Source organism: Orycteropus afer, unplaced genomic scaffold (assembly GCF_000298275.1).
Source record: "Orycteropus afer afer isolate SDZICR_OR568_19922 unplaced genomic scaffold, OryAfe1.0 scaffold00004, whole genome shotgun sequence".
NCBI classification, from domain to species: Eukaryota; Metazoa; Chordata; class Mammalia; order Tubulidentata; family Orycteropodidae; genus Orycteropus; species Orycteropus afer.
Genome location: NW_006921591.1, coordinates 14479252 through 14492565, shown reverse-complemented (window position 1 = coordinate 14492565; position 13314 = coordinate 14479252). Strand labels below are relative to the sequence as shown.

Here is a 13314-nt window from a genome sequence, read left to right as displayed (position 1 = left end):
ACTATGAGACCAGAAGAACTAGATGGTGCCCGGCTACCACTGTCATCCACTTGAAAGGGGATCTGTGTAGGAGATCCTTGATAGAGAGGGACAGCAATGTGGAACAAAACTCAAAATCATTGGAGGAAAAAAAAAGGGGGGAGACCATGTTTGCTGGTCCAATAGAGTTGGGTGGAACCACTGAGACTATGGCCCCTAGCTGCCCTTTGGGTCTGGAATCGAAGCTACATCTATGGTTCCCGGCCAAACAAAAGACAGGCATATGAGTTGAACATTTACCTCTAGTAGATACACTCCTTCGAGAGAACAATCATGGGAGAAAGAAGGGCTGCTTATGCACAGGGAGACAGCTCAGGGGACAGGAGCCCATGGAGGGATGGACACTGGGAAGACGTAACTGTGAGGAGGAGGTGGGAGGGGAGCTGTTGCATTGTGGTAAACTGTGGTCAATGTCATGAGACAAAGTGTATATGAACTGCTGTATGGAAAGTGAATTTGCTCTGTAAATCTTCACCCAAATCACAATTAAAAAAAACTTGTTAGCAAAATAAAATAAAATAAAATAAAAACTGAACAGTTAAAACCCAAGCAATCTAATTAAAATGTAGGCAAAAGACTGAAGAGACATTTCCCCGTGGAGGATATACAGACAGCAAATAGCACATGAAAAGATGTGTCATTGCGGAATTGCAAATTAAAACCAAAGTGAGATATCACTATACAGCTACCAGAGTAATTAAATAATTTTTTAAAACGTGATAGCAACAAGCATTGACAGGAATGCAAAGAAACTGAATCACTCATACATTGCTGGTGAGCATGTAAATGGTGTAGGCAATTTTTTATGAAACCAAACATATACTTACAATGCAACTCAGCAATGTACTTTGGGACATGGTGATAATTAACTATGTGTCAACTTGGCTGGGCCATGATTCTCAGTGGTTTAGCATTTATGATGTAGTCAGCCCCGTGATGACATCTGATATAATACAATCACCTCAATGATGAAATGTGCTGTGGTCTGCTTCTAATACATACATGGATGTCCTGGCAAAGTCTCTGGCTTTTTGTTCAGTCTGGAACCTGCGTCTAGCTCATCATCACCTGACCTATGGTTCTTTGGACTTGAGGCAGCAGCCTGCCATATTACCTGCTGATCTTGGGATTCGTTAGCCCACGCAGCCCATGAGCCAGTAGCTGGCCATCTTACCTGCTGATACTGGATTTGTCAGCCTTTGTAACCTATAAACCAGCAGCAGCTCTGTGAGTCAAATGAACCCTCCAGCCTGATATTTAACCCATGGACTTGGCACTTACCAGACTTTACAACCTCATGAACCATTTCTTCGAGATAAACCAATCCCCCCCCATCTCTCTCTCTCTATCTCATACACACACACACACACACACATACTCAGCCTAAGAAAGATAGACATCTATCCTAAGTTATGTATGAAAATTCATTCTCACAAAAAATTATTTACATGAATGGGCATCATAATTTTGTTTGTGTTACACAAAAAATGGGAAACAACTCAAATGTCCTTCAGTGGTTGAATGATTAAACAAACTGGTACATCCATACTATATAATACTAAACAAAAATAAATAAATAAATTCATTGTCATTGAGTCGATTCCAACTCATAGCGACCCCCTTTGGGTTTCCGAGGCAATAAATCTTTATGGAAGTAGATTGCCTAGTCTTCCTTCCAAGGAGTGGCTGTTGGGTTTGAACTGCCAAACTTCTGATTAGCAGTCAAATCCCTTAGGCACTACACCACCAGAAAAAGGAACAAACTATTGATATGCACACAAATTGGATGTATCTCAAGAGAGTTAGTTATGCTACGTGAAAAATACTATAAGGTTTCATACTGTATAATTCCATTTACATAGCATTCCTAAAATAACAAAATTATAAAGATAAGGGAGTGATTAGTGGTTTCCAGGAGTTACAGATTGATACGGGAGTACGGAGTAGTGAGGGGTATGTGTGTGTGTGTATGTGTGTGTGTCTATAAAGGTGCTCTTGTGGTGCTGAAACAATTCTACATCTTGATTTTGGCAGCAATTACACATTTACACTTGGTAAAATTTCATAGAACTATATCTACACATACACAAATGAGTTCACATAAAAACTTGTGAAATCTGAATAAGCTTTGTGGAGTGTGCCAATATCAATTTCCTGGTTTTGATATTTTACTCTAATTGTGCAAAATGTTGGAGGAAATTGGGGGAAGGTTACACTGAGAGCCTCCTGTACAGTTTTCTCAACATCTGTTAATCTATAATGATTTCAAAATTTAAAAATTAAACAATTATAGGATAAAGCCAGATGTTTAAAGGAAATTGAGAGATATTTTCATGACTAAAAATAACGTGAGAAGCACTACATGGAATAATAGTGGTGATGCCAGGAAGGCTGAAACTGAATGGAATTGAAGAGTAAGGTCTGTTAGGAGAATGTTTAACATTACCTTCACAGAAGAAAGAAGGGTCAGCTAGACCCACCATTGAGAGTCAATGATGCAGTATTAATTAAAGCAAACAACAGCAAAAATCATAACTTCTCTACCTGCATTTTATTTAGGTCTTCTCATCAAGAAGAATATTTTATAGACCGAATTTGGTGGGGAAAAAATGTCATTAAGAAAGACATGAATCTTGAAGTAGTTGAGGGGTTAGGGTACACTCTATAGACCTAAAAGAATTTGCAAATGTAATAACAGAACTCCTCCTGAAGACACATCAAGAGTGACAGAAGACTCAAGCCAGACGAAAGTTCATGACTTTCAAAAAAGAGTATATGAATTGTCTTAGTTTGCTAGAACACTTAATCGTGCCCATGTGGAACCAGTACATACACCAAAAGGCATTCATTCAAACAGACAAAGGGATTGCATGGTTAAAATCAGGAAAGATGTGTGTCAGGTTTGTATTCTTTCACCATACTTATTCAGTCTGTTCACTGAGCAAATAATCCGAAAAGCTGGACTATATGAAGAAGAATGTGGCATCAGGATTGGAGGACTCATTAAGAGTATGTGATATGCAGATAATACAATGTTGTTTGTTGAAGATGAAAAGGACTTAAAGCACTTACTGAAGAAGACCAAAGACTATAGGCTTCAGTATAGATTACACCTCAACACAAAGAAAATTAAAATCCTCACAACTGGACGTTGTCAATAAGCAACCTCACGAGAAAGAGAAAAGATTGAAGTTGTCGAGAATTTCATTTTATTTGAATCCACAATTAACACCCATGGAAGCAACAGTCAGGAAGTCAAACAACATATTGCATTGGGCAAGTCTGCTGCAAAAGATCTCTTTTTTTTAAGCGTTAAAATGTGAAGATGTCATTTTGAGGACTAAAGTGCACCTGACCCAAGACATGGTCTTTTCAGTCGCCTCATATGCATGTAAAAGCTACACTGAAGAAGAATTGATGCATTTGAATTATGGTGCTGGTAAAGAATATTGAATGTACCATGGACTGCCAGAAGAATGAACAAATCTGTTTTGAAAGAAATAATGCCAGAATGCTCATTGGAAGTAAGGATGGTGAGACTTTTTCTTGCGTATTTTGGACATGTTATCAAGAAGGAGCAGTCCCAGGAGAACTTGGTATAGTAGAAGGTCAGTGAAAAAGTGGAAGATCCTCAACAAGATGGATTTACGAAGTGGCTGCAACAAGCTCAGACATTGCAACGACTGTGAGGATGGTGCTGGACCGGGCAGTGTTTCGTTATGTTGTACATAGGGTCACTATGAGTTGGAACTAACTCTATGGCATCTCACACACAAAAAAAATAGCACTTTGCTAGTGATGTTGTAATAGAAACACCACAAGTGGGTGGTTCTTTTTATTTTTATTTTTTTTACTTTTTTGATTTGGGTGGAAGTTTACAGAGCAAATTCATTTTCCATACAGCAGTTCATACATTTTATTTCATGACATTGACTGCAATTCCCCACAATGTGACAGCTCTCTTCCCACTTTCTCTCTATAGTTACCTCTTCCGTGTGTCCTTCCCTCCCATGCATTCCCACCCCAACCCCAGCTGTCTCCCTGTGCATGTACTGCCCTTCTGTTCTCCCCTAGTTGATCACTCCAAGAGGTATATCTACCTGATGTAAATGTTCACTCCATAGGTTTGTCTATTGTTTGGCTGGAAGCCACAAGAGTAAGTTCAGTTCCAGACCTGAAGGGTATCTAGGGGCTATAGTCTCAAGGGTCTCACCAGGCTCAGTGGGTGTTTCTTTAAAAAAAGAAATTTTATTTTCTCACAATTTATGAGGCTACAATTCTGAATTCAGGTCACCAGCTCTAGGGGAAGGCTCTCTGTTCTCTCTGGGTGAAGACATCTTTTAGTTTCTGTAGACCTCACATTCCTTGATTCCTTGGTGATCTTCATGGCATGGATCTTCCCTTTGTGCTCACTTCCTTCTCTGTGCCTTATCTGCTCTTTGTATATCATAAAAGTGAATAGTTTGAAACACACCTTAAACTAACATGACCTTATTCACATAACAAACAAAACCCTGTTCCCAATGGGATTACATCCATAGGTCTATGGTTAGGATTCCAACACATATACTGGGGGACACAATTCAGCATATGGCATAAGTGCATCCCAGAAATCATATATTGTCAACAGATATAAATATAAAGTCTCTTGTTCAAGCTCAAATGTTCAATTATCCAACTGTAATAGCTGCGAGATGAAACTCATGAGGGAAGATCTGGGATATTGTTTAACTCTATGTGCAACAACAGCCAACAGGCATCGAGCTTTATCAGAAAACAAAAGAAATCTTCAACAGACCTCCCCCGCCCCCCGCAAAAAAAAAAAAAAAAGATAAAGAAGCCTGAGGCCACTTAGTGCTGAAACAAGTTTTATTCATTTTAGTAAGCCCTGAAGGGGTCACTATATTACAAAACACAACAGTGATTACTGTTTGTAATGGTACTCATCTAGAAAGTTTCATTATTTTCCATGACCTTTGAAAAATCAAACAGGAAGTTGTGAATGCATTTAGAAAAAATGTTCATCCAAATTGAAGTGATTTTGTTTCTTTTAATTTGTGGCATCCATAACTCAAGCCAGAAATCTGGAATAAATCCTTGAGTCCTCTCTCCTCACCTGCCCTATTCCACCACTATGGTCTTACTGATTTAACTTCTAGTATTATTCCATTGCATTCCCTCATTTCCTTTCTTCAACTACCACCCCTTATCATCTCATGCTGTCTAGTTCCTCTCTGTCTTCAGTGTTATTCTCTTCAACTTGCTCCCCACCTATAACAGTTAACAATCTCAAGTGCAGATCAGTGCTTCTCAACCTGACTTTAATCCCTTCAAAGATCCCATTGTTTTGTGGATTAAGTCCACAGCCTCAATACCCATCAAGCTTCCCCTCCCAATTTTGGGGCTATTTGTATATTTCTGAATTTGTAGTTCTCTGAAAATTTCTTTTATTTCTCTGAATATTTCTCTACCATCTCCTTTCTCTAATCCTTTTTATCCCTTAAATTTTAGGAGAGGTGTCAGCTCTACCAGCCTCACACCAAGTAGATACCTCCATAATGCCTTGTCCATATCTCAGTCACAGCCAGTGGCTAGTAGTATAGACATCGTGAGTTTATGGTCCAGGATCATCCTGTCCATCCTCCTACCACCCTCAGACAAGACTGTGGATTCCTTGAGGCCAGAAACCATGTTTATTCTTTTCTGTTTCCTCTCTTTCCTCAGTATGTTTCATTTAAACTTGACCTGAACATTTTCAGTGATCTTAAGATGTTATTAGACATCCAAAATGTTATGTTCCCTAAATTTCTGAATAGCCAAAGATTATTCTATTCATTTGCATGCATGCTTTTTTCTGTCACCATACTACAATTTCCTAGAGGCCAGAGCCAGACCCATCATTTTTATATCCCCATAAATTGTAGCCAGTCACCTGTGCTACCAAATGTTTATTACTACCAATAAGGGCTGAGAGACCTCAAGTTTGGGGACAGAGCTGTCATTGTATCTGAATGTACAACTCTCAGAAAAACCAGGGAGTAGGAATATGCTGACATTGGAAGATGATCCTAGACAATGCTCCCACAGGTGACTTTAAATGCTAAAAATCCTAGAAATTAAAAAAATATATCACCATGTAACTCTGACAGGAAATAAAGTCAACAGAATTTACTGAATTTTTAAAACCCGAGTTTAACCTAAGATAAACTAATTATGAAACTGTGTCATATTCTAGCCAATGTATCTGATGTTAAAAATATATATATATATTCTTTGATCATCAGCTGTAATAGAAGTCCCCTCAACAAATTTTAAAGGAACTGCATTAAAAGTGTGTGGCGCTTGGCTTCAGGTTTGTGGAATTTGCCTTCCCCTTTATTATATTGCTATTTCATCATACAACCTATCTGGAAAAATAAGACACTAATAAAAAGGGTACATTTAATAGGCATTGACATTTATGTAAGGGAAAATATTTAAATATGACTTAAAGAAATTGTGACACTAATAAACAACCCCAAAGGTAAACTAAAGAAAGAGTCCCGGAGTGGGGCAAATGGTTAGTGGCTCAGCTTCTAAGCTAAAGGTCGGGGATTGAAGTCCACTCAGACGCATCTCTAGAGAAGGGCCGGTCAATCTACTTCTGAAAACTGAGCCACTGAAAACCTTATGGAACACAATTCTGCTCTGGAACATGGAGTTACCATGAGTTAGAATCAACTTTATGACAACTGTTTTTTAGTATATGAAAAATATGGTATTTATTTTTAGCATTCTACAAACTCTAGATTTAGGCTTTCCAGAAATATATTAATAAGAATCAGATGCAAAGCACTGCAATACTGCAAACCAAATCTTCCTATCTTATCTATCCTTACATCACCAACAGATTAGACACATTAGCAGGGGATTGAATTACTGGGGAATAGTACTTTACCATTGATCTCAAAGGTCTCCATTTCAGGGAACATGGTTTGGTGGAGTGATCCTCCTTTGGTGCTACCCAAGAACTCTTCCTCACTGAGAACCTCCTTATTTTCCATTGCTAAGCTTTTAAGCTTTATATGGATCAAAGTCCTGGAGCCAGCAGAAATGCTTCTCTCAAGAGGAACCACTCAGGGGAAGATCACTTCCATTTAACTACCACAGCGAGTTGTAGATCACACGACACTTCCCTTTGGCTTGATTTCTGAATTTGCAAAATGTTTCCTGATATGATCAGGAGAACACATTTCTCAAAAATGTACTCTTCATGCTCCTGCCTAGTTCAACTGCTTGTTAAGTGGAGTCAGGCAAGGTTGGGGCACAAGTTACAGTCCCCTGACCACTCTCTTGCTCCTAGGCCCCTGAAAGCCAACAACTGAATGACATATGAGAACATTTCTCTCCCTCATCTCTGCCTAAATAAGCCCTGCTGTTGTCCCAGACCCAGCCTGCAGTCCCCAGACCTCTCCAGTTCACACTGACATGTCCCTTTGACATTACTCAACTCTTAGAGTCCATATCCTTCCTACTCAACGTGTGGTCCACAGACCTGCAGGGTCAGCATCACCTGGAAACTTGTTAGAAGTGCAATGAATACAAATCTACATTTTAACAAGAACCTCAGTTACTTTCTATGCATTCAAGTCTGAGAAACACTGCTCTATACCACAAGGAGCTCTGATGTACAGTGGCTAAGGCATTTGGCTACTAACCAAAAGGTTAGCAGTTCAAACCCCCTAGCTGCTCTTCAAAAGAAAGCTGAGGCAGTCTGCTTCTGTAAAGATTTAAAGTCTTAGAAACCCAATGGAGATTGCTATAAGTTGGGATTGACTAAGTGGTAGTGAGTTTGGTTTGGTTTTTGGCTCTATACCATACATTGTGGCATTTAATTATATTTCTCCTTGTGGTTTTCCATATTTTTTGTGTGCATCCATGTGTGTATGTGCGTGTGTATGAGTGCATTTGAAGGCGGAAAACTCTTCTGTTTCTCCCTCCTGCTGGCATTCCTTACCTGGGAGATTGTATAGTATTACAGTTAAGACAAGATTCAAAGAGCTAGAATGGCTGGGTTCAAATTCTATGCCTTCCACACAGGCCATGTGACCTTGGACAAATCATTGAAGTTTTCAGAGTCTCCCTTTCCTCATTTGTAAAATACAGAAGATGTTAATAGTTTCTGTAATAAATGAAGTTCCTAGGTGGTGCAAAAAGTTAACATGCTTGGTTGCTAATCAGAAGGTTGGAGCTTGGAGTCTACCAAGACTCAGAAGAAAGGCCTGGTGATCTACTTCCAAAAGATCAGCTGCTGAAAACCCAGTGGAGCACAGCTCTACTCCAATACACATGGGACACTAAGAGTTGCAATCAACTTAATGGCAACTGGTAGTGGTTAAGTATTAAATTAACATGGGTAGATGGCACTTTGTACATGATAAGCCTAATGGTCATGTAGCTATTACCATCAGAGACGTTGTGAACCATCTGGATACCAAGGACACGAAAAACTGTCATTTGCCTTAAAGAAGTTCACATTTTAATGTGCGAGATGGATGTGCATAAAACTAAATTCTGGAAGAGTCTGGTAAGTCCAGCAATGATGGAAGCACCTAGGAGGGCAGAAGCAAGGATGGGAATATCAAAAAAGCTTCATCAATTGAATACAAGGGACACCAGAGCTGGGTTTAGAGGGGTGGCTGGGAATTTTTCAGGAGAGCAGGACAAGGCAAAGGCCTTATAGGCAGGAGAAAGGCAGGAAACTGTGAACCATTTGGTCTATTTGGAATGGAAGAGTTGAGGAGATGTGGGGGCAGATTACCCAATAAGCAAGGTAAGCAAGGGCTTACTTGCACTCACTTACTTTCATATGGGTTTCATCTTACTTCATTTTTCACAGATGTGGAGAAAAACATGAAACTGTTTACTACAGATTAGGAAGTAAGCCTATCCTTACCTTGCTTACTGTCCTTGTCAGGGATTGGGATTATAAATCTGAAAAGAGGATTTGATGCTGTAGGAAGATGCTGTGAGGCTGGGAAAGAGACAGATGCCAATCATATGTAAAAGCAGAATCTTTGATGTGGTGAAAAAATGTGATATTGTTCACTACAGATGAGTAAGTAAGCATAAGTAAGCCCATACTCATCTTGCTTATTGGGTAACCAAACATGGAGAGAGGTGGCAGGGGAAGAGGCTGTGTCAAGCTAAACTACTTTCTTTGGCCTGTGGTGTGGCAAAAGCAGAACGGGAAAGAAATTCAGGAAAGTGAGAATTACTGGCAGTGCCACGTAAGACAGACATCACCAGTGGAGGTCACCAATGAAGTTCAATATTTCATCATTCAGGTAGTCACTAGCTTTGACAGGGGCCTGGAGCAGAAGCCAGGACAAAAAGTTCAAAGGAAAGAGCTAGATGTGAAGAAGTGAAGGGCGGGCAACCCCATCCAGAAATTTGACGGTTAACACATAGTGAGAGATAATAGAAGGCTGCAGGGCTTCCCCCAAAGCCGGGAAATCCCCTAGCAAAGAAGCTGCTCACTGGGTTATACCTCCTTCCTCTGCACAGTCAGCTCTGCTCCAATACAGGGCATTACTCATACATATAGCGGTGGAGGGAGGAGGGATTTGAGGAGGCTCATTATAATACATTGTGGGGTAATGACTGAGTGCTGCCCTTCTTGGGTGAAGCTTAACATGGATATGAAGTGTGTCCTTAGGTGGTGCAAACAGTTAATGGGCTCGGCTGCTAATCAAAAGTTTGGAGGTTTTAGTCCATGCAGAGGAAGCTCAGAAGAAAGGCCTGCCAATCTACTTCTGATCTACTTCTTTTCAGTCATTGAAAATCCTATGAAGCACAGTTCTACTCTGACACACATAGAGTTACCATGAGTTGGAATTGACTCTGTGGCAACTGATTATAAGTTTTCAGTTGTTTTAGATGTGGAGCCAGATCTGACTACCAATCCCAACTGTCATTAACTTACTGTGTGACCTTGGGCAGCTTACTTAACTTCTCTGAACCTAGAGTACCTCCTCTATAAAATGCCTGTTTCATGGCAGGCATTGTTGCTGGGATTAAACATGATCATTTTAACAAAACAGAGTAGGACTCAATAATGACAGCTTATAGGGCGTTAACTGTCATTAGCACTTACTCCATGTCAGACATGTGCTGAACATTTACATACATTCCTTAACACTCAAAACAGCCTGTAACTAGGTTCAGATGGTGTGATGACACCCCCTACCTCTACAACCTGGCTTAACCCAAGGGCTGTATCAGGGGTTTACACAGAGGAGTTTTCTCAACACACTGATACCAACCCAGGGCTCTGGTTTTCATAAAAAAAAAAACCCAGAACCAAAAACCAAACAAATCCATCAAGTCAATCACAACTCCTGGCAACTGTGGTGTGATGAGTTCCCTTCTGTCATCTTTTGTCTTGGTTCTTTGGAAAAACAGCTTGAGAGATTCTTCTCCTAAGCCTGAAGAATTACCTTCCCCTAATTTTCTACCCCAGAGGATTTGTTACTTTTGTCCAGGTTAAGCCACTTTCCTGAGTAAACTATAAACAACTTGAGATTTGATACTTTTGTCTGGTCCTGGGTTGCAGCCTTCCCTGTGATTAGTCTATTTTATTCACTTTGCAAGGATAGTTCAATACATATCTGCACATGAAGTGATTATAGCCTACTCTGCAAATGAAGTATCTGTGGCCTACCAAGAGAGTATTGGTCAGTTCATGGCCCTGGTGGGAGGGCCTTTCCTTGAAACTGACCAGGAGTTTGCTTATATATGTAGCAAACCCCACAGAGGTGGGTAGACAGAAGCAATAGGAAGAAAAAAGAGAGAAGAAGCAGAGAGAGAGAAGACAAGGAAACTTCTTAAAGAGCTATAAAACAGATTGAGGATTGTAACACTGAAGATGCCTACAGGCCAAGAAGGGGCCCTGTGGCAGAGTCAGTGGTGACAGCAAAATCCTGCTGCTAGGAATGCAGTTAAGAGCTGAACTAAAACTGTTACACTTGCTATGAGTAGGTCAGGTAGCAGTGGGGAAGCTGATGGCAGGGAGACTGAAGGCAGAGAGGTCTGCCCAGAGGGAGTCAAGAGGACCCCTGTCTTGAGGAGGCTGAAAGGAAGACTGTCCTCAGAGAGCTGACAGGAGGCCTGCTTTGAGGGGGCTGGGAGTAGACCTGCACAGCTGAGGGTGGAGCGCATGGCAGAGAGAAGGGCCTGTTTGCTTGCACAGTGGAGAGGAGCTGAGAGAGCTGTCATCCTCTGACAAAGGGTGGAAAGTGCTCTCCACTTCAAGGGAGCCTTCAGATGTTGTCTTCATGCTTCCTCATCCTGATCCTGAGTTGTATCCTGTCACTTCCTTAATAAACCACCTAAATATAAGTATGGTATGTGAGTTCTATGGTCTTTGTGGCTATTGTAACAAATTATTGAACCCAGCAGAGAATTACAAAGTGCTGTAGGGAAGACAACTGATGTCAGAATTGGTAAATAAAAAAAGGGGGGGGGGGTTCTAGTAAGGTGGCAGAATAGGTAGACAAGCTACACAAACCTTCTTCAACAGAGAAAAAAGGAACCAATTAACAGATACAGAACATAATCCTGGAGCCCTGAGCTTTGAAAGAGAGGATACAGAAGTGGACTAAACTCCAAGTAGTAGAAGAACCTGCATGAAAACACCAAAAAAGGAGACACACGGAGCTGCAGACTGTCAGTGATCCTGATGGCATGGATAACCTGGATATTTCCGACTGGTGTTAAGACCTAAGAATTAACCTAAAATTCTACCCTGCTGGCCAGGGGCTGATTGGAGGACTGAACTGGTGGCTGGTAAATAAAAGGGGAGGCAGCAAAGAGGGAGATGGGCTGACCTGTGGACTTTTGTCTGTCTGGAAGGTGTAGCCATTTTGAACGTTTACAAGTGGTTTGACCATTTTGGGTATTTAAAGCAACAGCTTTCTCTCAGATTCCAGAGACCTAAGAATAGGCTCCACTTGCCAGGACCACAAGGACATACCAGACACTGAGGACCAGAAAGGCAATGTTCTCCTTGTTACTCTTATACCTCACACCCTCTTAGTGAACAGAGGTGCAGCCATCCCTCACTCCCACCCATCTTCTGGGCCAGCAGGAATTCTATCCCAGTAAGTGTGCTCTTATGGAGCCTGGGTGCCCTGCCGCACCTCACCAAGATTTTTTTTCTTTTTAGTTTGTTTGTTTTTCTCTGTTTTTAATTTTTTTTATCTGTTTTATTATTATTCTTTCTTCTTCCCTTCCCAGGTCCTAGTTTTCAGCTTTTCCTCTCTTCCCTTTTCCTGGTTCCCATTCTTTTTCTTTCTTGTGGTTCTCCTCATTCCTTTTCTTTTTGCATTTTTCCCATTTTTTTCTACATTTTTCTCCTACTCTACTTCTTTTCTCTTATTCCCCTCTCCCCAGATATTGAAAATTTTTCCCCCTTTTTCTATTCATATTACTTTTGGCTTTTTAAAGTATTTCTTTACATTTCTTTTCTTTTCTTTTTTTGGTTATTGTTCCTGTGTGTTTATGTGCTGTGCATTTTTTATCCTCTTGTTTCACTTTTTTGATGGTTTTTCAATTGCTGTTTTTGTCTAAGTGGAAGATAGCAACTGTGCCTATATAACCCAACCACTCCCACACCTCCTACACCTCCACTTACTGAGTAAGAGCCACCACTAGCCAATGATACACAATCACCAATAAAAGCCTGACTTACCATTAACTGCTCTTCACAAACAGTTAACAGAGATCTGCGTAGCCACTCTCATTCTCAATCACATCCACCAGGAGACAGGTGGTGAGTGCATAAGTGCTGCCAACAAGTGAATAGAGAAACACAGTATGCTGCTTACTCAGATATATCCAAAAAAAAAAAAAAAAAAGAAAATCTTGGGTGAATCACTCCAACACACAATCACCAATTAAATATAAATACAACAAAGTCAGAAAGTCTTGGAGACAACAGACTATCACAGTCCACACAAAGAAGCAAGATAAAGTGGTAGAAAAAAGGGAGCAGGATACAGATCTGTAACACATCCCTGAGAAAGAAGCAGCATTGGCACTCCCTGATAAGGAATTCAAAAGAATTATATTTGGGTACTTTCAATGAATTGAGAGACAGATCAAAGAAAACACTGACAAAATTAAGGAAAACACAGACAAAACCCTAGAACAATTTTGGAAGAAAATAAAAGGACAAAATAAATGAAAAATTAGAAAGGATATGAAATTTGCAGATAGAAACCCTGAAGATTAATA

The 13314-nt window shown here is 40.3% G+C and overlaps 1 protein-coding gene across 1 annotated transcript in view; it reads right to left on the bottom strand.

Annotated features, from left to right (window-relative positions):
• MARCO (macrophage receptor with collagenous structure) overlaps positions 1-7082 on the bottom strand; it is a 50062-nt gene extending 42980 nt beyond the window's left edge. Inside the window, exon 1 of the mRNA XM_042780545.1 lies at positions 6977-7082. Within this exon, the coding sequence (XP_042636479.1) occupies positions 6977-7082 (106 nt within the window). The remainder of the gene's footprint in view (positions 1-6976) is intronic.
• Between the last annotated feature and the right edge of the window lie 6232 nt (positions 7083-13314).